General features: G+C 40.5%; 1 protein-coding gene across 5 annotated transcripts in view; it reads right to left on the minus strand.

The window, feature by feature from the left end:
• Positions 1–27,811, minus strand: part of ENOX1 (ecto-NOX disulfide-thiol exchanger 1) — a 283,781-nt gene that overhangs the window by 213,608 nt on the left and 42,362 nt on the right. For all 5 annotated transcript variants that reach the window (XM_032873965.1, XM_032873963.1, XM_032873967.1 and 2 more), the window contains 2 exons: positions 5,396–5,539; positions 4,422–4,559 (listed from right to left, as the gene is read on the minus strand). In XM_032873965.1, the coding sequence (XP_032729856.1) occupies positions 4,422–4,559; positions 5,396–5,408 (151 nt within the window). In that variant the 5' untranslated portion in view covers positions 5,409–5,539. The remainder of the gene's footprint in view (positions 1–4,421; positions 4,560–5,395; positions 5,540–27,811) is intronic.

Raw genomic sequence — 27,811 nt, forward strand, 5'->3', positions numbered from 1 at the left:
ATAATGGTATGTTCTGGACCAAAGAAACCAATTCAATGAAATGATAAGCAGCACTTGGTAAGAAGAGGGTAAGTAGGGAAGTTCCTGAGAGGGGATGGACTCATGGTGGGCCCATGTGAGGAAAGGAAAATGGAGAAGGGGTCGCTGTGGGAGTAACAACAGCACATTAGAAAGGCACGATGAGACAATGGCAGTAAGTGATCTGATCTCCTAGGAAACCCTTCTGATAAAAATCAGAGGACATGAAAAAAGGTGTGCCTTCCTTTGCTGATAATCTTAGTTCCTCAATAAGCACAAGGAATAGTAAGGCATGGGACTGAGTATCAATTTAGTTTCAACCAATATGGGAAGACAGGTTGCTCATTTAGAAATATCAGAAACTTTGGAAAAAGGCCAGGTGCTCATAAAATCCAGTGTCTCCATAATCCTGTCAGAGACAGTTTAGCGGAGATGTCTTGGGAGGCAGGCCACACTAAATCATCTTTAAGCCCCTTCTGAGACTGTGGGGCCTGTGTTTCACATTCTGTCTCACACGCTGAACACTCTCAGAGGTGTCCCCAAGCAGACTGTGCGACGAGCGCCGGCTGTAGCTGTGTGGAAAGGAATGACCAGGAAAGGAATGGGGTACGGTAACAAGAGCACAAGGTAGGTAATATAAATACTCGATCGAGCTCTCAGAGCTGAAACAATGTGGTACTTGGACAAACACAGATCAGTAGTACTGAGTAGACACTTCACGAGAAGATTAAAATACACACAACGGAAGGTCTGATCAAAGAAAGAAGTAAACCAATAGAGACACAGAAAACTGGGAATACCTATCAATTTCTAGCCTGGGCCAAGCATTTCTATAGTTAGAAATACAATAAAGAACTCATCAAGGAAAAATTAAACCTATTTAAAAACAAACAAACAAACCAGCATTAAGGGGCCAAAAACAGACTAGATAAGTATTTTTTAGGAGATATGAATGCCAAGATTAAAATGCTTAATTGTTAATGACCAAAAACAAAACAAAACAAAACAAAACAAAAATCTCCACCAAGAACTCTGTGTGATAAATGGATATGGTGTGAAAATCATCTATTTACAAAGGAGGAAACAGGAATAGAAGATAAGGAAAGTAAATAATTTACAAAGGATAGTTATAAAAGAATTTAAGATCAAATAATAGGATGCCATCTTTACATATCAAGTTAGCAAATACTAAATACACATATATTTTGGAAATTAATTGTCCAGTATTTCACTTCAAAATATTAATTTCTTGTCACCTACTAGTTCAACACAGAGGAATCTATCCAAGGGCAATAATTCTAATTGCTGAAAAGCCCTATGCATAGAAATGTTCATGTAATATATATATTTTTTTAAAGAGCAAAATGGAAGGAATAAGTTAATAGTTAATGAATGCTTACTAGGCCTAAGTACTATGCAGTTATTGCATGTAAGTAATCATATTAAAATCTCACAACAATCCCATGAAGTAGATATAATCATCATTTCTCAGGAAAGGTAAAATGCTTCCACATGCTTGAAGAGATTAAGTTCTTCAAAGAAACTTGGCTAGGAAGAGTAAAGCAATGGAAACAGTCTACATAGAAACACTAGCATGGTTAAATAAATTGGAGATTCCTTCAATGGACTAAATTTCTTAAACATAAAACGATAACATGGAAAAATAATTTAGGAAAAGGTATTACTAAAAATGCATCATTGAATAGCTTGCATTTCATATGATTAAATCATTTGGGTGGAAAAAAGACTAGAAGAGAATACATACACACAAAGTAAATAAAACTGGTCCCGACCCTAAGACAGAGTCAGCTGGCAGCTCTGGGAACAAAGCAAAGTGCTGTTCCACTGGCGGAATGCAGACCTGATGAAGGGGCGCCCAGGAAGAACCTGAAAGGCTCAAAAACAGTTTAAAGCAGGCTGGCTAATACAGGAGATAGAGAACGTAATTCAGGGCAGATACGGTAAATCTTCTATAACGAGCAGGGCTGTAATTCTTTTCATGGTAAGTTGCTGGGAAAATCATACATTGGTCATGGTTAAAATGTCAGAAGACTCAAAATCATAAGAAAAAATAATGAATTATTGAGGTTGAGGCTTACTCTGGAAGTCACACAACATTTTCGGAGAGAAGTGGGAGGTGGAGAGGAGTCATTTCTGCTAGATGAATATTTCAATTAGGCAACTGGGAAAATTTGGGTGGAAAAATACAAATCTTTGCTCTCAAGTCAGTAGAGGGAAGTATCTGTCTGGGTTAAGCTTTAGGGAAAAGGGGTCTGGATAAACACATGTCCAAACCATAGAAAATGTCCCTTATGTCCATACATAAATGTCATGCACCAGACTAATCCTCCCTTCCACGTGAATTTTTTTTTAAAGATTTTATTTATTTATTTGACAGACAGAAATCACAAGCAGGCAGAGAGGCAGGCAGAGAGAGAGGTGGAGGCAGGCTCCCTGCTGAGCAGAGAGCCCGATGTGGGGCTCGATCCCAGAACCCTGGGATCATGACCTGAGCTGAAGGTAGAGGCTTTAACCCACTGAGCCACCAAGGCACCCTTTCCACGTGAATTTTACCATATTTTGAAGAATTTTATAAATATCCTAAGTACAATTCTTTGTAACTTAATTTTTCTTCTTTTAATTTTACAAAGAGAGAGGGAGAGAGTGCACACACCTTCAAGTTGGGAGAGTGGCAGAGAGAGAGAATCTTTAAGCAAACTCCCCACTTAGCTCAGAGCCCAATGTGGCCTTGATCTTGGGACCCTGAGATCAAGATCTGAGCCAAAACCCAGTGATGCTTAACTGACTGAGACAACCAGGCGCCCCTGCAACTCAATCTTTGACTTCCCTTTTTCTGTTTCCCACTTTCCCCTACCTCCTGTCTTCTCTCATGTTCTTTCTTACTATATGAAAACATTATATCTTATTATATGAAAAAATAAACCATATGTAAATACCTATAAGTATACACACATGTAATTTACTATAACTAGTTTAAAATTTCTATCTACGGACATTATTAAAAAGCTACAACAACCAACCAACCAACCAACCAACAGATGCTTGGTCAACTCAGTACAAAATACACATGTCTGTGGGTGTAGAAATGACCTCTCCAAAAGCTGTTGGTTTCTACCTGATGTGTACCATCTACCCTCATCTAACTGGATGGGCGAAAGTGAATTGTTCTTCTGACATTAAAACAATGACCATAACATAGTAACTGACTGTTACCTTTCCACTGCAAATTCCAGGAGGGAGGGACCACACCTGCTTGATTTACAGCTGGAATACCTCCACCCCCTCACCCCGCACTGGGACAGTAACTCAATAAATACTTGCTGAATGAACCAATGAGTGAGTGAGTGAATACTGTGAATTTTATGTAACTTGTCGGACAGCTCAAGTCCTACTTCCCTGATAATATCTTCTCTTAGAGCCCCAGTGGTTCATCTTTCTGGAAATTACTACATTATTAGCCTGCGCCACTACTTAACACCTGGTTCTACACATTAATTTTGTTGCAATTTTTTTTTTTTTGCTGTGCTTTGCAATTTAGGGAGACATGGTCCTCAAATGTGTATATATATATGTATACACACACACACAAACACACACACATATAATTGTAAATTTAAAATTTTTTGATTTAAAAATTAATTAAAATTTTTAAATAAAAATTAATTTTAATTTGTTGACTTTAAATATAGATTAATTTATACTTATATAATTAATAAATATATATATTTATTCTGTTTCCCAATGTATTTTTACAGGGCACATGGAAAATCCTCAATAAACATGTATTAAATTAACGGGTGAAATCTTTTAACTGGCCTTCTACTTTGTGACATTTCTAAACATTTTCCTTATTTAACGCATTTTATTATGATTCCTAAGTGTGACGGAAAAAAATGTAGACTATGGAGTCTGTTGAGTTGGGTTTCTAGCTCTGCTACTTCAGTGCTGGAAAAGCCAACTAAAGGCTTGTCCTCTGTTTCCCTGTCTTTTAAATGGGAACATTAATCAATCATTCAATCAATCAATAAACAACAATACCTACTTGCTTCAAAAAGATGACTGTGGAATCAAATGGCATAATGTGAAAGAGTTTTGCGAATTAGAAAGCGAATGTTAGCTCTTCTATGTAGCAATTTAAAATGTGAACTCGAAACTGCAATGCTATGAAGGTTACACACCGCCTATGGCCTTTTTCTTCTGAGAATAGCTCTTCGGCAGGAGAGCGAGGTGATGAGGAGAAGAACCTCCAGCACAACCTGCCAAACATGCCCCCGTCATAAATCACAGACTCTGCTCAACACTTGCGTGTGAGGTAGATGACTGGGCCCCTGTCACCCCCACCCTCTGGCACTGCCGCCGAGTCCCTTCAAGCCCAAGCTTACCGGACACGAGCTGCTGTCCAGGCAGCCCCACGGGAACCATGCCCAGGTTATTCATGGCGGTGGCCCAGGCTGTGGGATCTGTCACGGACATGTTGAGCTGCGTGGTGTCTATCGCTATACTCCCCAAACCATCGGCTGCTGTGGGAAGAAACAATGACTTCCAGTCAACAAGGCGAAAGAGTGTTTGTCTTAAAGGAGAGCACGTTTCTGGAGAAGGGAGACTTCATTTAGCACATTCCCAAACCACACAAAATAAAGCGCTGTAATCTACGGCAATGTTTTCTCCAGACGTAAACATAAAGAGTTTCCGAATACATTCTGGGAGGAAACTTAATGACATGTAGTTTGTGTTATCCACAGCATGCCATTAAGAAAGGACTCCTGGAAAAACAAAATGAAACAAAACTGAAGAACTGCTTCTTTCTCTCAGTGAAAAAACACTAGTTAAGTTCCAAGGTTGAGAGGCAAAGCAGGCTTACTCCTTTGGTAAAACAAGTCGATTGGCTTAGTAGATTAAAAATAAATGCAATCATCTGCTTCTGAGTAGGATTCTGGAGCAGGCACACCTTCTGACTAATTAATAGAATCTTTAGAAACAGTTGTCAACTAGCCAAGCTGGTCCTGACTGAATTCATTAGTGTTACCTTGTAACGTATTCTTTCCCTACTGTTAAGAAAATGCAGGTGTCTGCCTAAAAGTGTCTTTCAAAATATTTCTTCTAAGGTCAGACTTTCAGCAAAACAAGCAAATAAATAATATTAAAAACAAATAGCACAGAGTTAAAAAAAAAAAAAAACCCTCAACAAAATATGTGCCATTTGACTGAATTCTTCTTAACGTACACTAGCTCCACGACCTGGTTTCTTTAAAGATCCCAGGTTCCTGGGTCAACGCACAAGTTCACGGCCAGGCCAGCTTGCCACTAACTCAAAAGGCCTTGCTTGTGTCCTGTGCCAGCTGCCCCCGACGTTTACCTGCAGCCATCATCTGAGGAAGCTGCTGGGGACACCGGGTGATGCTTTCAAGGCCACCAGCATCTAGTACTGAAGTAGGACCATCCTGGGCAGCAGGAGCGCTCTGATGGCTGAGTGCAGGGTCCCCACGGAGGTCATCGGATTCTGCAAAAGGGAAAGCAGTGTGGTGAGTGATCGTGATGGGGACCTGAGGGAGCCCTAGAGGGGAGAACTGCTGTCTAGGCAAAAACAGAGAGTGGCAAGGGGCAAGTTCCCGTCACAGAGTCACGGGCACAGGCCGAGCGCAGGGGCTGCTCCCCGTGCCCCAGCAGCCCGCTCCTGCCTGGGTTCACAGCTCCGGGTGCGGGGGGGTCAGCCGTCAGTTCCTCGGGGAGCCGTGTTGCTGGATAGGCAGCCCCAGGCACCAGTGAGCGGCTAGGGCCTTGCCTCCTCCTGAAGAGACATCACAGACAGGGCTTATCAGCCCTGGTACAGCCTCTTCCACACACTCCACATCAATGCAGAGGGCAGACTCAGGGCTAAAGATGATTTTTTTTTTAAGTTAAAAAATTAATTGATGTTGTTATTTTGGAAGACGGTCGTCTGTGAAATGTACTCAGACGGAGAAAAAAAGCAGGGAAGGAGAAGAGAAAGGCATGAAGCTCTTTGCCTTGAGGCTGGTAAAGGAGTGCACCCAAATTACAATAGTCAGGAAAGGCAAAAGGAAAGAATGGCAGGCGGTGCATAAAAGAAGACCAAGAGGATGTTGGGGCAGCAAAGGAAACGCAGTTGTTTCTTTTAGTTCTATGGAGATAAAGTGAACAGGCTACAGTTTGTTTGGTCTGAATTTTCCCTAAAGTCTCACAACACACACACACACACACGCCTATATTTTTATTTCACTTTTCATAGCACTTTTCTAATAAAAACAAATAACAATAAAACATTTAGTAAAGCTGCACAGGAAAGGGTGCCTTTATTGCACACTATTTATAAAATGCTACACCTTCTCTCCATCCTTAAAAATGCAAAACCACAGCATTCATACCTACATATTTTTTTCATAGTGCATATTTTAAGGGCACTTTCACCAGTTTAAAACCGAGAAGACAAAACATACTGCTTAGATGTGTGATCTGAGAAGTTTGAATTTTAAGATTTGACATAACAATTGAATTTAATTATTTCTTTCTATTTAGGTATAAATTTAGAATTTTTTTATTTTTTTAAGATTTTACATATTTATTTATTTGATAGAGCGATAGAGAGACAAGTAGGCAGAGCAGCAGACCAAGGGAGAGGGAGAAGCAGGCTCTCCTCTGAGAAAAGAGCCCGACGCGGGTCTTGATCCCAGGACCCTGGGATCATGACCTGAGCTGAAGGCAGATGCCTAACAGACTGAGCCACCCAGGCAACCCTAGAAATTTTTCTAAGCCATGTTTCTGCCAATGGATATTGTAGAATTAGAGGTTATGGCCCGTTTGTGCATGTCTAGTGCAAAGTTTGGCCCTTTTATGGTATGCTCTTTTGTTTCTTTGATTCTTAGGTAGAAGAATCAGTAATCCCTTTGAACACTATACTGCCAAAGAAAACTCACTGCCTGCTGAGTATAGGTTTCGCTCAAATGGAAGCTCAGATTTCAATACTTCAAGGATAGGTGGATAAAATGAGCAAATTATTTCCATGGCCTCCACAAACCCCTAGTCTGGGACCAGAGAGGCATGCAAAATAGTGGGGATTTTCCTAATAGTTTGTCAGCAAGGCAAACCATCATCATGCAGTAGAAAACAATTCAACTTTGGGAGCAAACTGGACTCAGGATAAATGTTTTATATCTTGCAATTAAACTCTATTACCCAAATGAATTGGGAACTTGTTTATCTATGGTGAATCAATGATCTTGGGCAATGGATGCCATCAGACGACAAGTCTCACCATAGAAATTGAACTCAGTAACATAAAGACACAGCTAACCTAAGTGTGTGCCCTTTGGCTACCCACATACCAGCTATATTTCTGTGATGAAACTTCAAAGCACTTTCTCCTCTCCACCTTCAGCCAGTTCAGATCACCACAGCAGAGTCTGGCTACACTGTTCCTTCTTTGGCTCGAATGGCCATGTCGTAGAGTCATTTCAGATCATGGCAAGGTCACTATTTGTCTTACTTATCTCCCCAAATGAAATTTAGTTGGCTGGCTTCCCTCCAGCTTGGGTTCTCCCCAGATGGGCATTAATCACAGCTTTCTGTCCAATGAGTCTACGGTTCTGGAACTTTACAGCGGAGAACATCCCTTTACTTTGTAGACTTCACAACTTGTACCTGACCAGCCATATTTCACTTTGTCTTTTTATAACAGTACTTTAGGGATGGTGTCAGCTTTCCACGGCTCCATAACTGTCTGTTCCGATGGTAGTTTTTTTCTTTAGTGGTTATGGTGTTACAAAGGGGCATCAAATGTCCCGGGGGCCCACAGCACCTCCGCACACTTTCATGCCCATCCTAAAAGGATGCATTCATTCATGTATTCATTGAGTGCATCAGTGAAACAAAAACAAACTAACAAAACCTCATTGCTTTGTTGGCAAGATGTGGTTTGTAAACCTTATTCCCTAAGGGGACTCTGACATCTGTTACAAGTCTTTAGTCTAGCAACCCAATGGTTTCAATGTCATATAACTTCATGTAGCTACCATCTACCCAGAACGGTAACTCTAAAGTAAGTTCTACAACATCTTGGGCATATCCAAGAGTCTCGAGGATGGCATGTATTCTTTTAAAAATGTTAATTTCCTTGATGCTCAGACGAAAGATGATATTTTTAATTAATGACTACCCAGTAATTTATGAACAGTGGCAAGAGTGATTTTCATACTCTACTAACATCTATCGTTCCTATTGAATACCTGCCTCTTTAGATGACTCAAAGCCATAATGCCAAATTTATCATTCAAATCAATTTCTTTGCCTTAGTGTTCTTATTTCTAAACTATAGAAAAGATTAATATTGCTAATGGTGTTTATTTACACACAGAGATGTGGGAAGTTAAAAAATTATAGCTAATAAAGTACTTGGAATATAGTAGGTGCTAATTATTATTATTTTATTTGGAAGTGTAGTGTTTCTATTAAGGTACCCTGGGATCTTACTGTTCTACTGGATAATTATGCAATTAATTCTAAAACAGTGAGTAACACTTGATATTTCTAAAAGTAAGCATTGCCCTAGTTTTCTATGCCACACCTAAATGGTAGCAAAATGTTTCACTTTCTACAAATCCTTTATAAAATAATATAATGTGATTTAAAAGATGTGTGATTTTTTTCCTCTAGGTTTTTTTCCTGTCTATGCAACTATGAAAGCTTTCAGGAGACTGATGACCAATTATGAAATTGGTAGTGTGAATTTACAGTTTTTAGGGCGATGAGATCATCACAAAATAATCAGATGTACAAAGTGCCAAAGATAACAATGCAGCTTTGTCCAGGGTTCAGCTGAAATCTAGCCTGTTCTTTATTAAGGTATATTCAAGTACAAAACCTCATACTCAATTTCATAACTGTTTAACAAGCTCTAAGCTCAGGATTTATCAATGCGGCAAATTAATTTTTCAAACTGACCAAGCCTATGCAAATACTATTTTCTTCTTCCCCCTCTCAAAAACAGCCAAACAAACAAACAAATGACACGTGCTTCTCTCACTGTAAATAACACAGCTCTTGCTAACCCGGTCCAACTTTTACGGGTCCCAAGGGCACACACATGCTATGAATAATAAAACCCATCTCTAACTATCCACAAAGCATAGATTGCTATAAAATAGGGTGGAGATGCGTTAAGTTTTAAAAATTCTTTTTAATTTAAAAGAATGATTTTGTTTGATGTTAAGTCCTCAGGTTCATGCCTACGTCAGTAGAAAAATAATTATAGTGAGAAAATCACATTTATTAATGTGTTCTTAAGAGTTGGTTCCAAAGGAAACTTATTTCATATGACATGTGAATCTTATTTTACAGGAATTATTCATTAGCATTAACATGGCTTATACTTATAGCAAAAAGAGAAATGCATTCCCATCCAAAGTTCTACTTTTCTTTTCCAGGACGAAGAAAATATTTCATTTCGATGTTCATGTAATCAATAGGATACTTTTGAGGTTATAGAAATGTTCCCTAGTTTAAAAAAAACACACAGAATATTGTTAAAGAGATGTGGCTTCTTTATTAATTCCATGATTTTTAAGCAACTGTCTATGAATAATAAGGGAGATATTTCTGGTTCGTGCAATGGTAAACTAAGTAATTCACACCAGTTCTCCCACTGAGAAACTAGAAAAGCTTAATGTCTTTTCAGGTGTTTTGTGAAATTCTATTATTTCTTCGAATACAAAAGGATCCCAAAGGATACACTCTAATTACTGTAGAGGGTTACTAGGCTTCTAAGGAGAATGGGTCCTTCCACATATTGGGTCTTAGTGTTTTACTGAACTAGGAAATGAGTGGCCTCTGCAAGTTTTGAGGCAGAGTGGAATTGCTTTGCAAAACATGGTAAAAAAGGACCCCAAGGGTAAGCACTTTGAGGGGAAATAAAGAAGGGGTCTTGGTGGCCACCAGTGGGGAAAAAAGCACTTTGGAAAAAAGAAACGATGAGGCAGATTTCCAGGTGGCTCGTTGGGAAGTTTACAATGTATGCCAGCATTTTCCTGCCCCACTCTAGACAGAAATGCCTACATGACTCCCTAATTCTTAGATAGGAGTTATTTTGAGAGTTCTGGGTGTGCTTCAGGGGAGCAACTGATAATGAAGATTACTTAAGGTACCACATGATAAGGCAATGATAACATTTTCAAGGCTGTTAAATATACAGGATGTTGGTTATGAATGATCAGTATCTCCTGATTAGTGAGAATAAAAAGATTAAGGTTTCAAAGAAGAGATTTAGATTAAACTGGATTTTATGAAGAATTAGAGTTTATGGGAGAATTCCTAATGCAAGAATTGTAAAGTAGGAATATTCTATCAAAGAAGGATACAAAGATCATTCTTGATGATGGAGAAAAAAGTCACCTCTTGGAGACGATTCTGGGCAGAGATTGGAACTGAGCAAAGAGCAATTCAGGCAGGGCTGAACCTTATAGCACGTTCTGGCAAAACAAGAAATCAAAAAGGTCTTCTTTAATATCTAACCTGTGACTCATATGTTTATACAATCACTGACCTCTTCTCAATAGTGTCACAATGTGACATACACAGCAGTACTGTGCCCCTGAGGAGAGAGGCCATTCCCTGGTTCGTAGTTTGTAGTTTATTCTTTAAATGAGAAGGCAAAGGAGATATGTACTCCCCCCACCATGTTCCTATAGCTCCCTGGACCTTTATACCAGCATTTGTGACTTTGTATTTGAATTAGTTGTTTATGTCTATGTCCCTTATAAATAACACGCTTATAATGATTCAGGAGAAGAGTCATCTTTGCATAGCTTGCAGCTAACAAGCACAGTACCCAAAATGTGGCAGATGTGTATGTCTTTACTCTCTCTGTCTCCATATATATAGATAGATAGATAATATAATAACAAGAAAATATAGATAATAAATATATATATCTGTATTTATTATCTATATTTTCATTAATGAGGGGAATGAGTTGACCCATTATATGTAATTATATATGTCATGTGTAATGTATAGTTGTATAGATTATATATAATCAATAGTTACATATAATACAAAATTTGTTATATATAATGTTATAATGTTTATAAATTCACAAAATATATGGAAAATGATATGTAAGTTATATGTGTGTACATATACACATTCATATATGTTTTTCAAGTGAATTCAGTCACAGAAGGAAGAACGGAAATTAAAAAGGAAAATAAGAGGAGAAAGAAGGAAATAATAAAGGAGCAAAGGGATGAACTTCAGTTCCAGGGTCCAATGCCAAAGGCTGGAGTTTTGAAAGCTAAAGAACACAAGAGGGGAAATTGCTTCTGGAAACTAGAACACAGACGAATTTAAAGTGTCAAAGGAAGACAATTTTTTAAAATGTTAGATCCTTCCAGATAAGCTTTTGGTGCACTTAAAAAGTCATTCTCCAAGATCTAAGATCCCACACCTCCCTGGCAGACAATGCAGGGTCATAAACAGGCTACAGTGAGGCTTCCCCTTGGTGAGACTTTTTGCAGTTGTTCTTTGAATGTACTGAAATCTATAAATAACAGCATCTCCAGACCCATTAAGCAGGACATTAGTGTAATAAGGGCATAGATATACATATATGCTGAAGAAGTGAAATCATTGGAAGAAAGGAAAAATCTCTATTTGGCGTGCACCACAGAGGACAAAAAGCAGGTCTGGCCATTTTTCAAGTACAAAAGGTTGTTAAGGATTTGTGATTACATCCTCCATTTTTTCACTCTGTCTAGCAGCCAGTTTTAAACTACAAATCATTGTCCTTCCATCTTGGGGAGGACATGGTTATTGAATGGTTTTACCCATGACATGTCTGTCTTCAAAGAACTCAGTGTTGAAAGAGACAGAGGGAGATGGAGACAGAGAGAGAGAATATGATTGAGACAAAACAAGGTCTTCTTCTGAACTCATGAAATCAAACAAAATCACCAGATTTGCCAGAGACAGCTCAACCAGCATAGGCATGAAAGTAGATAAAAGCCAATTATCTCCTGACACCAAGAAAAATATAATTTGGCATTACATTTTTAAGTGTAGAAAAATGATAAAGGTAAAATTATTTTGTTTTCAGGAAACCTATGCTTTTAAAAATATTATATTTCATTTTTCTTTTTTTTAAAGATTTTATTTATTTATTTGACACAGAAATTGATCAGAAGTAGGCAGAGAGGCAGGCAGAGAGAGAGGAGGAAGCAGGCTCCCCGCTGAGCAGAAAACCCGATGTGGGGCTTGACCCCAGGACCCTGGGATCATGACCCGAGCCAAAGGCAAAGGCTCTAACCCACTGAGCCACCCAGGTGCCCCATATATTTCATATTTCTAAATTGAATAAAATAATAAAAGAGAAAGCTTGAGACCATAGGGAAAAAGTGTTTCCCTTTCCATTAAAAATGGAAAAGAAAACATGACAAGATGCTATGGTGACAATATATAATTTCAAAGTCTTTGTATAGGCAAGTTTTAAGATACAGGAGCTTCCACACTTAGATTAGTTCAGATTTTCTGAGAAGGGCAATATTGTATCTGAAGGCTGTTTATGAAACATGTAATGGGTCAACTCTGACCTCTCATTCATGGATATCCATCAACCACATACACAATATGTTGTCATACGTTGTTTCCTACCTTCCAAAATACCCCTAGCACAGGGAACGTTATCATTGCTGACTCTGCTGGTGAGTGAATTATTAAAGGATGCAATCTTATCCATAAACATAATCCTGGGTCCATTAAAACCAGAAGAGTCTCACTTTAAGCAAAGCTTTTTCTAAGTCCCTAACAATTCAGGACAAACACACCAGGTTCACAGAACATCAAGGTTCAAGCCCGAGATTTCATTAATTTCAACTTCTCCTGGGTGTGGACTGCCCACCAAGTCAATCACAGACAAATTTATGAATGTGAATCAGGACAGATCAGAGAACTGGTGCTTCTCCTCACCGGACAAGTTGGTTTCCTGTTTGCACACTCTCTGTTCTCCTCACATTCCCATTCAAACAGTTCTGCTGGTGAGACCAAGCAAATACAATGCTGTAACTACACAGAAACTTCCCTTGAGATGGCAGAGCGATGGGTGGCCAAGAAAGTGCAATAGAGACCGGAAGATGCCGACGTTCTGAGAGAGAGGTAACACCTCCAAAACAGACTTTGGGCAGACTTCAGGCTTCAAAGGTATGAGGTCTATAAACCACCCATCCATCAAAAAGTAATTTTGTATGCGTGCTTAGTGTATTTGCATGTATGTGGCATATTGGTCCCATGCTGGTTTTTCCAACCCCACTTCTACACAGAAAGCAAGTTCTGTAAATGTTATTATCTTCTTATATAAGAGAAGGCTGGCAATATCATTCTATAATTTGTGCTGTTTTGAACTCTGTTTTTTCATTATGTACTCATTTTACACATTGCCCCAACCATGAAAAACGTATTAAGCTACAAAGTGGAACATTTTAATTGTAGCGGGTGACTAACTGACCCTTACGTGGCTGCAAACTCAGGTAAATGAATTATCTGTTTTCCGAAAAAAGCCCTGATTAGAGCTTTCTAATCTATGGAAATCTACCTGCAGTAAAATTCAGATCAGAGCCTGACCAGCCTGAGCCAGACTCATCCTGATTAACATTTCTCCTCCTTGGGTCACAAACAACGCTTTAGTTATTCTTTAAACTAATGTGCTCTTAATGATGCCTTTGCAACACCATGGATGAAGTATTAGCCCTGGAGTCATGACTGCCCCAGGATTTAGACTTAGCAGGGCTTCTCACCTCCACTGGGGTGCCCAGAGCCAGAGGCCTTGTTTTCTGTTTCCTTAAATGACCACACACAGCCCTTGTTTATGGTCTGAAAACAGTGAACAGGATGGTGGGGGGGCCTTGGATTCCTAGGAACAGTCCTTTCCACTCTGTGGAGAGTCACAGATGCTGTGGTTACCTCATGGGAGTGGGCCAGCTGGAGAAGGGCTTGCTCCTGGGGCAAACGAATGTACAGCCAGATATCTGACTGGTAAGTTCTAGGCTGGTGGGAAGTGTTCTGAGGAAGTGGTCAAGCCCTGGGTGTCCCTGGCTGTGTTCACCAAGCTTCAGATGGAAATGCTCAGACAAGAGGAAGGCCTTCAGGGCCTGAAAACATGCAGGTTCTTGAGCTTGGAGGTTGCAGGTGTGTAGCAAGGTGGTTTTAGCCTCTAGGGACATTTGTGATTTTGAAGCTAATAGAAAGATGGTCTTGGTTCTTTTGTGGTGAAGGCTTTATGTTCTAACTGCTCTTGGAGGTGGGGATCCTCAGAAGTAAAGACTTGCCTGACCATCGTGATCTTAGCGAGGCCTTTATAACACAGAAATCCTCCATGGAGGCTCCTGCCCCCGAAAAGCAGGGCAGGATAAAGGCAATGGAAGGTTCCAGCGCTGCGAACCAGGCTGCGAACCAGTCACTGGAAAATGCTGCTGTCATAGCTGTAACTCCATTTCTGCTCTCAATCTTGGTTACATATTTCCATACAAGGGTGTAAATGTGCTATCCTCCACCCTACCTTCCCCCATTAATACTCCTTCTCCCTGTCAGTAGGAGGAAATATGTGCCTCTTCAGAATGTCAAACAGAAATCCTTCCGTACAAGGGAATGGCATTTGGAGGACTAAGCTCCTCAAATAGCATCTCTTTTTCTACTCTCGTCTTCCAGATCAACAACGCATCTGCCCTGGGAAAGTAGCCTAGTTTTCTAGCTGTGGCTGTGTTATCAATTATGAACTAAAGGCACAGATTCTCCCATAATGCTGGAAAGCTGAAAACATTTTGTGTCAACAGTGAAACATGCATCATCAGAATCAAATACTTATTTAAGGAAACACCAGGAAATGTTGTGTTATGAAAACTTCTCTAATTTTCAAATTTAATAGTCATATAGACTTCATTACCATTGAAAATCGGTTGTAAGTGGGGCTTTCTCAAATTGCAAAAAACTCCTGAGTCTGCCCCGTTATGGATAAATCAGAGCTGGTTTTCAATGAGGGGAGTCACTCGTAGGAAAATCATTTCAAAAGCAGAATTACAGGAGTTCTGTGCAAAAGTCCTATAGACAAAATGGTATCGAATGTCAGATGTGAGTGTATTTTGTGTGTCCAGTGCCATGTGGTGGGGGGGGCCTCCAAAAGCGAAGTCCAGCTGTCAGTCACCCCGGGAGTCTGCAAAAGTCTTATTAAACGGCTACTCTGAGGTCCTATCTCCTTCCTGCCTACGATGTGTGAGATAAACAAGGGTCTATTTTCCCCTCAAATTTGCCAACCTCTGTTTAGGTTCAAATGCTATGCCCAGTTACTTCTTCACAGACCACTTACGTATGATTGGGGGAAAAGTGGAGGAGGGCAAGAAGACTGACCAGAAGAAACGGATACGAGAGGAAAACATCTGGCCTTTGGCACTGACTGTAATTTCATGTTAGCTTTAAATTAATCATTTTTATTTATGGTTTTCTTATTTATAAAAAAAAGAAATTATGCTGAATGTGCTTTGTGGGAATTACAGAGCATTGTTATTGCTACTGTGGTTTATTATTTTCACAGCAAGATGGCTTAAACCCAACCTCGACAAATATTTTAAATGAATTCCCACTAGTCCTATCGCATCTTTTTTTTTCCTTTTTAGTCTTAATGAAAAAGATATTCTGCTCCTCAAGTCCTCGGATGTTCTTATTCTTATGCAATTCTAAATGTTATGGTTTAATAGGAGATAATGCTTATTGTAAAATAATGGCGAAGAAAATGTTCGGCGCCCAGGGGTGGTTCTACAGTGCAGCATACATAAGGGTGTTTGACGGGGCAATGGCTACTAACTCCAGATAGTCGCCAGGCTTTGACCATGAATGCAATCAAAGTAATGACTTTATGACTTGCATAGTCAAGTAGACATGTGTTCACGTACTTCTCCCAAGTATTAACCTGACACAGTCACTAAGACACAAAGCATTTTATTAGTAACCGACCAATAAGGCCAACATCACCGGGAGACACATGATCGACATGGAACTAAATGCAGCATCCTTTCCAGACTTCTCACAGTACAGTCTCTGAATACTAAAGTCTTACTAACAGAAGACACCATCCTCATTCAAATAGACACCCCAAGCCCTTGCTGCCATTCTAACCCACCGATGCCACAGTCCCTTTTTCTCTGATAGTGACATGTGTGGCGGTGGAATCCAGTGACATTCTTTCCAATCTGAGAATAAACATCATTATGGGCTTGGTAGATGGAAATGAATATTCTTTCAAGGGCATTTTTATTTTCAAGGTATTGTGATTAACACTAATACTTTTAATGAGTTCAGGGATCGAACGTCTGTAAGGTAAAGGGAGAATGTCATTCCCTCAGTCCTTCTCCCAGAGGCACCCTGTGGGAAAATAGCTTCTTGTGTAACAATCCCACATCTTTGATCTTATGAAAAAATCAACAACCACTCACGAGATAGATGTTATTGGCCAGTTTCTACAAAAGATGAAAAGGTTCAGAAAGTGAAGACTTTGGCTCATGTACCCAAGGTCACAAAGCTAATGAATCGCAGAACCCCAAGGTTCAGTTCATTTTAGCCTGGCCCTCTGTTGTCGTAGATTTGGGGAACTGAGGTTTTCTCCAACAAAGGCCAGACTCAGAAACCCTTCTTGGTTTGACTGGCTCTAAAGGCACCAGTGTCTGAGGTGAAGGGTTACTCCATTCTCCGGGGGACACATTCACTCAGCAGATCTTTATTAAATCCTTATTGTATGCAGGCAATGTGCTTGAGAGCAAGAATGTAATGGCGAGCAAGACACAGACGCAGTTGTGGGTCTGCAAAATAAAAAAGCATTACCAAACTTGGGCTGGCTGTAGTGTGGCAAACTAGGTATTCCTAGTGATGAGGGAGCAGAAGGCAAGCCGAGGACGAAGAACAAGCTGACACCTTGCAAACCAAACCCCCACTCCCAACTCCAGGGTGGGACATGTGTAACATTCATCCAGGAAGCTCCCAACAGTCTTAATATTAATGCCTTGCGAGAGGGAAAAACTACTTGAACTTGACAATGGCAAGACCTCCAGTATCCTGTAAGTCCTTAACATATGAAAATCCTTTTGAAACCTCCCTTTTCCTTACCTGCCCCAACTCCCAAGATTATGATCAGCCACCCCTCACAACCCCCTTGCAGCAGCTCTTTCTGCCCACGGGTCCTGTCCCTGTGCTTTAATAAAACCAACTTTTTGCACCAAAGAAGTCTCAAGAATTCTTTCTTGGATGTTGGCACCAGACCCCAACCCACCAAACCTCACTTACATTCCAAAATCACATCACTAGGAACTTGCCTATCATAAGAAAACAATAACAACAATGAGTATTGTTAGGCTTACAGTAAGGAAGGACACTCACTAAGATTCCTTCCTTCACCTACACTCCCAAAAAAGACAGGTAGGCTGAAACCAAGAATTGCTATGAGCAGGAAGTATACAAGAAGCCCAAGTTGTTGGGAAAGAAAATGCCAGTATCGGCTCTGTGCCAGGAGACGGCCTGACAAGTCAAGGTAAAGCCACAGTCTGAGGATCCCAAGATAATCAGGACCCAGAAACTGTTATCTTCACATGGTCCTTCCCCCAGTTCCCAGTCATCCAAGTTGACCCTTGTACTTCAATTATAAAAGTAGGCAAAGGAAAGAATTTGAGCTGGGAGCTGAGTAAACCAGAAATCCCATTGTCTAATCCCTGGTCCAAGGAATCACTGACATATGGGAGGTGCTGGAGGCATGAGGATCTGTGTTACTGTGGGACATCCACTTGAATCAGAGTCCCCCCATGTGCTTGTCAGAGTCATCATCATTATGGCAGTTACTCTGCAACCCAGCAAAGATAAACTGTCCGCCTGGCACGGAGCTGGGGACTTCCCTCTCCTGCAAAACATGGCAGGGCAGTTTGGTAGTGCAATTTCCATATCGCAGGACAGCTCCTGCCGCAAGTTCCCCGGGGGCCAGTTTCCCCGAGCTGTTCCCCTTTGTGCCTTCAATCCTCATCTCCCAAGTTATTTCAGGGGCTAACACATAATGTCTGTTGGAGGAACCAAAAGAAATGAGACGTCACTGGCAACGCGGTCAGGTATTTTGACAGTTAAAACCCAGATGCCTTTAGCTAGGTTCTCATAGAGGAATTCTATCGATTCCAAAACAGCAGCATAAATTCCATCAAGGACAATTTTGTGAGCCCCTCTTCACACCAACTATTCCTCCCCTTCCCCCTTGAAAAGGACATATTCTGTTCCCGATGGTTTTTCTACCAGTGTCTTGGTTTAATTCATTGCTAGTTCACATGACACCAGAATCACAAATTAGGGGGCTTGAGTCTGAACGTGGTAGGGGTTTGGCAGTAGCATCTCTGTTTTGGTCTGTAAACTGTGCTCCAGCCGATCAGACAGCAGGAAAAGCACATAGTGGAATCCTGATGTCCTAATCCAGCAAAGGAAATTCACAACAATGGCTGACAAGGGCGGGGCCTTTCAGATACGTTAACTGTTGTTAGAGCACTCTTGGGAACCAAGGAGTTGAGCAGGCCAGTTTAAGAAGGGCAGAAAATGAAAGAGAAAACGTGAGTTAATACTGAAAATATGATGCGGGATAAAATAAAAGTTATAGTTGTAGTCTTCTAATCAAAATTGGATGGGATTCAAATTGTTTCTGAATTTGCAAGCTCCTTGTTGAGCTAAATTGCCAAAATAAATGTGTATGAGGAGAAAAGGTAACTTCTAAAATATATTAAATGTAACACAATGATTTAAGGATAAATGAAATCCAGACAAGTACATTTCCTCTATGCCCTGTGATCAGTTTTTTGTCATATACAGTTACGCATTTTTATTTTATACTCTCCACTAGTTTTCTTGTATTTGCACATTCTTTTTTTTTTTTTTAAGATTTTATTGATTTATTTGAGAGAGTGAGAGAGATCACAAGTAGGCAGAGAGAGAGGGGAAGCAGGCTTCCTGCTGATCAGAGGTGTGGATGTGGGGCTCCATCCCAAGACCCCGAGATCATGATCTAAGCCGAAGGCAGAGGCTTAACCCACTGAGCCACCCAGGCGCCCCTGCACATTATTTAAAAAAAAAAAAAAATTCAATTTAATTTAGTTAACATATACTGTATTATTAGCTTCAGGGGTAGAATTCAGTGATTCATCGTTTGCATATAACACTCAGTGCTCATTACATCAAGTGTCCTCCTTAATGCCCATCACCCAGTTACCCCATCCCCTACCCACTTCTCCTCCAGCAACTCTCAGGTTATTTCCTACAGTTAAGACCCTCTTACGGTTTTCCTCCCTCTCTGATTTCATCTTGTTTTATTTTTCCTTCCCTTCCCCTATGTTCAAGCTGTTTCTTAAATTTCACATGAGTGAGATCATATGGTATTTGTCTTTCTCTGACTTATTTTGTTTAGCAAAATGTCTTCTAGTTCCATCCACGTCATTGCAAACAGCAAGGTTTCATTCTTTTTGACGGCTGAGTGATATTCCATTATACACACACACACACACACACACACACCCACACACACCACATCTTCTTTATCCATTCATCTGTCAATGGACATCTGGTCTCTTTCCCTAGTTTGGCTATTGTGGACATTGCTGCCATAAACATCGGGGTGCACGTGCCCCTTTGGATCACTATGTTTATATCCTTTGGAGAAATACCTAGTAGTGCAATTGTTGGGTCATAGGGTAGCTCTATTTTTAACTTTTTGAGGAAACTCCATAGTGTTTTCCAGAGTGTCTGCACCAGTTTTGCATACTCTTCTTATTTATTTTTTTAGGAGGGAGGGAGAGAGAGGAGAGAGAGTGGGGAAGGGGCGAGGGAGAGAGAGAGAGAATCTTAAGCGGGCTCTGCACCTAGAGGGGAGCTCGGTCTCACAACCCTGAGATCATGACCTGAGCCTAAATCTAGACCCTTAACCAACTGAGCCACCCAGGCACCCCATGTGTTTGAATATTCTCAGCCCAAATCAGTGAAAGCTTATAAACAACAGGGGCTCACCATGGAGGCTAACCAAAAGCATTGCTTGTCTTGTCCATTGCCACCAACAGCATGCACTCTACTAACAAGTCAGGTGTGACTTAGGTCTCACTAATGTGGGTGGATAGGCACTAACCAATGGCAAGGTGCCCACTCTCAGGTTTCCTCCCTTTCTCTGAAACAACTGACCAGGTCTTTGTTAACAGCACACGTAAAGTTTGCTGAGAGGAAGAAGTCAGTGGCTATAACAAGATACAGAGGCTAGCAGAAGACTGTTTGCCCTGTCTCTTCACCTGCCTATACTGAAACTGAATCAGGAAACTGCAGCATATTTGGTCAGAAGGTCTTTCTATTTATACTCGTAATTTCTTTCTTTCTTTCCTAATTTTTTTTTTCCTTTTCCCTCAGAGAGATGGGTGTTTCAAAATTCTGATCAGAATTGGCAGTGGGAAAAGAGCAGGGGAAATAATGGTACTCCAGTACTTCTGTGGCATATTCACAAACTCTATGAATTTTTAACGAAGGAACAATGTCCACAATTAGATTTGAAATGAGGTTTTCTTTGTAGGCACGCTTATGGTAAGTGGAGTATGAGTGGATTTTACTTTATATTCAGTAAACGATACCAAGTACAAAAAACACCACGATTTAATAGAAAATAAAAGCAAATTGTTGATCGTTCACAGATCTCTGTTTCTTCTCCTAGATTTATAGAAGTGTGGCAGTTTCTAAAATTGCATTTTACTTTATTTAAACTCCAATATATGCCAAGGAACTCAATGGTACAGAAAGTCATTTTCAAGAAGTCATGACCTGAAAGCTCTCCTTTTGTTATTATAAGGAGAATTTTTAATTTCTGTTTTATATATATATATGTGCATGTGTGTGTGTGTATATATATATGGATTTTATTTATTTGTCAGAGAGAGAGTTAAGCTCAAGCAGGCAGAGCAGCAGGCAGAGGGAGAAACAGACTCCCTGCTGAGCAGGGAGCCCAGTGGAAGACTCGATCCCATGACCCTGGCATCATGACCAGAGCCGAAGGCCGATGCTTAACCAGCTGAGCCACCCAGGTGTTCCTGTGTGATATATTTTAAACTATAAAAAAAGAATTCCCAATGTATAACTTTGCGGAGAAAGATACTAAGCTTCCCCATTCGGAAACTAATCCATCTCAAATGAATATTAAAAAAAGTTAAGAGTGAAGAAGAAAATAGCCTGGGGTTATGGCAACTTGATTTGCATTTTGAGGCCAAAGCTGAACTCTTGTCTTCCTATGGCTCAAGTTTCTAGCATCACAGAATCATACATAAAGCCTCCAGCACCCTTGGATGATTTTCAGGTTCCTCTGGAATCTGCCTCCTGGTCACCGGCTACCTCAGTTCCTACGGCATCCCCTCTCCCAGAGCCCCCAGGACTCAGGCCTCGTTACTCTTCCTTGAGCCTGCCAAGCAGGGTCCTCGCTCAGTGACTGTGCCCTTGTGTTCTCCCACACCCTGTCCCACCACCTGCTCTCCTCTCAGTCCTCTCTCTGCTGAAACGTCACCCCCTGCAGACAGGCCCTCCCTGACCTACCCAAAACCAGTTCTTCTGTCCTCCTGTCCTTGTTTATCTCCACAGGATTTCGCAGGTTCTGAGGCTGTATTACATAATTATGTCTTTGGTAGGTTGGTCTCCTGTAAGGGCAGGCTAACCAAAAAAAAAAAAAAAAAAAAAAAAAAAAAAAACCCTGTGCTTTTCCTGCTAAATCTCCGTCAGCCCAAATGGTGTCTAGTACACAGTAGACATGCATCCTCCTTTCCCCCCACCACAAATTCACTGAATAAATGTTCTGAGTGTGTTTGTGTACACACATGCTCACACACACACAGAGTATTAATCGGGTCCTTTATTTTCTGTATTTCCTGATGCAGGAAGGAGGCCTCCGTCTGGATGCTTGGTGGCACTGGAGGGACCACGCCTTCCAGGGCTAGCCCATTCCCGGAGACAGCAAATAACTCACCTGAGACCACACTTTTCAAATGCAAACCTAGAACCCACACCTCATACTCTCAATCATCTCTGTCCTAGACGCTCACACTCTAAACCACCATTCCTCTGCCCTCACTGCCCGAGGGCCAGGCACCAGATACCTGGAGAGAACCCCTGTACCTCAGGGCCTGCTCAAATTATTCCAACTAGTCAATCCTAAACCTGCTTACTCTGCTTCGCTCATTCCTTTCCTCAGAAACCACACTAAAGCCTCTTGCCCACATTTCCCCCTCACCGCCCTGGGCTCCCGCTGCATCCCGACTGACCTTAGTGTGGCTCCCAGTGTGGCCCAAGGGCACACTCTGCTCTCTTAGGAACTCTGAGTAACAAAATATTTTTCAATGTATCTCTTGATCTCTTGGCTTAGCCAAACCTAAATAATAATAAAACCTGCATTTTAAAATGTGCACATACAAATCTGCTAAATGACTCAAACAAATGAAGTTCACTGTGTCATCAAGCAAAATGACATGACCGTGACCAGGAGTCACGGTTTTCCTGGACTCATGAGAAATAAAGTGTCTGTGATCTTCTAAAGATTTAAATGTAATTTAGCCCTCATCTTGGTTCTGAGATTAATTTATGAATTGTTTTTGTGGTCATTATTGTTGAATTTTACTTTGACCCTCAAGGATTTTTTTTAAGATCTAAATAGCAGTAAGTCAACAGAGCAGCCCTGCCTTGTTCTTTTTTTTTTTTTTTTTTTTTTAAGATTTTTATTTATTTATTTGAGAAAGAGAGAGAGAGAGCGCTAGAGTGTGAGGGGGGCATGGGTCAGGAGGGCAGAAGGAGAAGCAGACTCCCTGCTGAGCAGGTAGCTAACTTGGTACTTGATCCCAGGACATCAGGATCATGACCTGAGCAGAAAGCAGACACTTAAATGACTGAGCCACCCACGCACCCCTGCCTTGTCCTTTTTTGCCAAACACAATAATTAACACTAGACACCAAATACCAATAAATTGTCAATGAAGCACACACAAATTTATTCTCTTTAAACTTAAGGAAACAGTAAGTCCTATCTATAATTTTCTAAATTATAGTAAGCTTTAAAAGCAGTGAGGACACATTTCCATGACTTGAAGCACTCAGTGAGTTTTTCAAAGAACATTAGAACCATTACAACACAGTTGTTCTCTTCTCATTCCAAAAAAAATATAGTTCACGTTGTTCCATGGCCCACCGGTCAGATGCCTCGATGTTCTCTGCTGGCACACACCTCAGGCAGGGTTAAGTCTGGGCCTGACAGGCGGGGCAGTCCCAGAAACTGATCCTGAGAAAGTGACCTTTGATTCACCCTCACAGTAAGCTCAGAGGAATGTGCTGGGTGGTTATCCGTTACTTGCACCTGGTAAGGAGGAAAGCCTGAGGCTGGAGTCTTCAGCACAGTAGGGATGGCCAAAAAGCTACAAAGATGGCCACAGGAATGGCAGAAGGAGCTTCTAGAATGAACTGAAGGGAGCCTAAGCCCTGTCAGTTGCTGCCTCTGGCAGACAAGTCTTCAGTGGGATTTGATAGCCAGGGAAGCTTGCTCTCTAAGGGGGAAAGTGCCACAGAACCTTCCATTCCATGCAGTTGTCCTAACGTGGTCAAACTCATGCCTCCTCCACTTATGTTACAAAGCACTACATAGCCACGGTCACCCTGCTGGCACCCATATCCTCCCTAATAAAAAACCTTATCCTGCTTAAGGTATTAGTAATAATAAAAGCATGATTTTCAGCAAACTTCAGAAAGGTCTTAAAACTGTGTTCACCTGCTCTGAAAAGATGCTTTCCTAATCTATGAAAGGATTAAAGATTTACATCAGAGGAGAGAGGAGTGTTCTCTCTAGGGAATCAACTTTCCTTTCTCACCCAAAGTCCCCACTGCCTCCCACACCCGCAATAGGGCCGCTGCTCTCAGAGTACTGCCCTCAGAGCCCCACCCTGCCCTCTCTTCTCCACACAGCCTTCCTTCCAGGTGAACACGGAGGCCCGCCTCCTCCAGAAACCTGAGGAAATCAACTTTTTATGGCGGCTTGCTCCCTCCAACTCAAGGGTGGTATGTCTGGGGATTTGATGGAAGACATGAAACCATTAGTTTAACTTTTAAGAGTTATGTTCACTTTTAGCCATGTGAAACTGATGTTTCTGTGGATGTAAAAAATGGTCAAATATTGGAAGTTTCACATAGTTCAACCTCACATGTGTCCAAAAAAATGTACTAGAAGAAAGCTGCATGATTTTGCTGATATTACTGCTTGGGAAGAAGACTAAAATAAATACTTTAGCGAGTCATGTATAAATAAGTAAAAAAAATGTTCTGATGGTACAAACATGGCAAAACGTGTTAAACTGATATTCACCTTCGAAGGGCAAACATCTGCATTTTGACAACCAGTGTTTCATATGTCTCTTTGGCCATTTCACATGCCCCATTTTGGTGGTTATTTTCTCTGTGTGTCTATGTGTTTGTGTTATCTCTTCAACTGGTTTCCCAGACACTCAAAGGCAGGGAGTAATCTGAATGGTCAACGTCTCAGCATAGTACCTTGTACACCGCAGACGGACCTAGCCTATGAACCAGCTGGTCACTTACAATGGTATCACCAGGAAACACCATTTGTTTTCCTTTTTTTGTTTGTTTGTTTTCTTTGAAGTAGGCTCTATGCCCAACATGGGCTTGAACTCATGACTCTGAGTTCAAGTATGGCATGCTCCACTGACAGAGCAAGCCAGGTACCCTGTTTTCCTTCTTGTTTTTCTAAAACTGGAAAGTGATTGGCCACGCTGTTATGGCCAGGAAGCCTTAGACCTGCAGCAACTTAAAACTGAGGACTTCTAACAACGTGGCACATTAGAAACTGCCAAGAAGTATTAAGAGGCAGTGTAGTCTATTGGACAGAACACGGGTTGACCATCTGAACTCGCTCCATTTAGCAGCCGAATATGCTTCCCCATCCCAACAGACAATGCCACAAAAAGGTAGGAGGGGAGAGACTATGGGAAGCCAGCTCCTCCTATGACATGCTCCTGGCCCCATCCTCTCTGTTCAGCTACTGACCACTGTAGCCAGCATTAAGTTCAGTTGAATACTGTCCTTTAAAAAATGATGCCTAGGTCTTTTGAACTGTGTGGGGATAATTACAGCTCACATGTTTAAAACATTACCTAATGTCACTCATACAACCTATCTACTTCACTTCTCGTTTAAAAACACAAAATATTACACACAGTTGGTATTCTGAAAGGTCTTGTAACATGTTTCTTTTAGATACAGCAATTAAGAAAAAAATTATGCCTACTAACCGGTCTTGCTGCGATTGGTAGAATGCTAGGTCTTCATAATACCTAGGAGGTCGGTCACAAAGATGGTATGATGAATAACATTTTTAATAATTATTATTGAAATGTGTGGTGAGGAGAGAAGAAAGATTGCTTTCATCTGGGGTGTCAGGGAAGTAGCACAGAGAAGAAAACTATGGGCTGAGTCTTGAGGGATAAAAAAATACCTCAATGGGGAGAGAGAGGGAAAATGGCAGCCCAGGAAGGGAAAGAAAAACCCCAATGTGGGAAATCCAGAGTGGTGAAGACCATTGAAAGGACAGGGTTGTGTCTATCTTCACTACTTTACATTTAAGTGGAGTTATTCGATTATATTGGTCTCTGTATCTACAGAATGACAATGGTAGTTTACATTCCCTAAAATGTTGCTTTGAGAAAGATGTGAAGGAATTTAAATTCATGCTTTCTAAGTATAATGTTTTCTTATGTAAAGATGCTATCTTATCAGCTAGAAAACTGAAGTAAGCTTTTTTTATAAAAAGACAGACTGAAAGGATTAGGAAGGTCTTGAGAATATAAACATACATTTACTCACCAACTCGTGAAATACTAAAACTAGGGTTTTACTGCTCAAAGCGTAAAAGGAAGCATTTTAGTAGAAAGAAATTAAAGCACATTTTACAGCGTAGAAAGTAATCTCAGAATTCATTAATCAAGAGACCAAAATATATACAAAATATATATTTTTAAAGAGTTTAAAATAAAGTCATGGAAAATAGATTCATAATGATTTAGTTAAACCAGGTTAGGAATGGCAGGAGTCTGTTCACAACCTTCGAGGAACCCCAAAGTGAGCTTTCTATAGCCTTAATATTGACCAGTTGCAAGGAAGAAAAAAAAAAAGTCAATAACAACATAAAGATTACTGGACTCTTAGAAGAAAGTTACTGTACCAGCCTGATGTTCGTAATAGTGAGGACAGAGAACATTAATTCTAATCAGATACCCGCCATTGACTTGTGAAAAACATTTTAAAAGTTCAGTGAAAAGGTAAGTATGATATGAACACAGAGATATCAACTCTAATAGAAAAAAGAGATTCTGAAAAATAAAATTTTGATCATATAAAGCTCTATAGTCATAATCTTAGGGAAAGAAAAGGGGACGCCGTTACAGAAATCGCTAAGTCTTCACAAGAACTGTTGTGGTGAATTCTGGTTCTACAAAAATGAGAAGTAAATGGAAACAATGACACAGAAGTAAAGATAATCACGAAAGTGGGAAGAATTCTTAGAAGAATGCTAGAGAGGCCTATCCCCAGAAGGACTGGAAATGAACATTTTGAAAAAATACCAAAGGTAGTACATGGAATATATTTAAACATACCTGAAGAGAAGGGACAAGGACAAACAGAAATACTTCGGGGCAAGGCCATTAACAATGCACAAGAAACATGAAAAAAATTGCTCAATTCCCATTTTGTGGGTCTCCCTCTGCAAGCACACAATGCATTAATTGGAAATGGTATAATAAACCCCCATGGGCATGGAATTTCAGCCCAGGTGGTAGTAGGAGTAGAGAGAGGGAAGACGGTAGAGCTATCTTCAGATACTCTCAGAATAAGAAACAAATGTGATGCTGAATCTAGGAGCCAATGAGATAGGATATTAGGTTAAATACTACCCACTTCTCTTTCCTGCAAATCTGAGTTTATAGCAAGTTTATTAAGATTAGCTCATTTGACCTTGAGAACTTAGTGCCACATTGAAACTGCTCACAACAACTACAGAATTCCAAAGAACGGTGTTGGTTTTGGAATAACAATTTACTAGCTTGGTGACTCAGGGAAAAAAGAGAAAGGGTGAAGCTAATCTTCACATATTAGAAGGAAAGCAAATATAGAAGATAGATCAGATTAGTTAAGTGATACATCAAAGAAGGGAATGAGGACCAATGGGATATGGCAAACCCATTTCAGGTTCATTCATTCTTTCCCCCTTTGGCTCAGTGAATATTTAGTTAACTCCTGTTGTGTAGCATTGGTTTAAGTCCTACAACCAACAAAAAACTCACTCCAAAGAAGACTGGCCCAGATAGATAGGGCAATACACAAGTATAAATGAATGGATAGATAGCCAAACGCATACTTTAATTAAAACATGGGTTAATATCAAGGACAGAGAGGAAGAATCAATCAACGCTCCCAGTAAAGTGATCTTAGATTTTCTTCATGGATGGCTAAAGGTTAAAACTGGAAGGGCATTAACAAGAAATGAAAAGTGTTTCAGTGATCAACAACAACATGAACAAAGACACTCGGGTGAAGAGTACATGGCATGTACAGAAATGAGTGTTTTTGTCTGGCTGTAGCTTAAGGGGCAAATGGTAGGGAATGATACTGAAAATACAGGCAGGGGAATGCTAGGGAG

Source organism: Lontra canadensis, unplaced genomic scaffold, assembly GCF_010015895.1.
Source record: "Lontra canadensis isolate GAN:19392208 unplaced genomic scaffold, GSC_riverotter_1.0 scaffold51, whole genome shotgun sequence".
Classification (NCBI taxonomy): Eukaryota; Metazoa; Chordata; class Mammalia; order Carnivora; family Mustelidae; genus Lontra; species Lontra canadensis.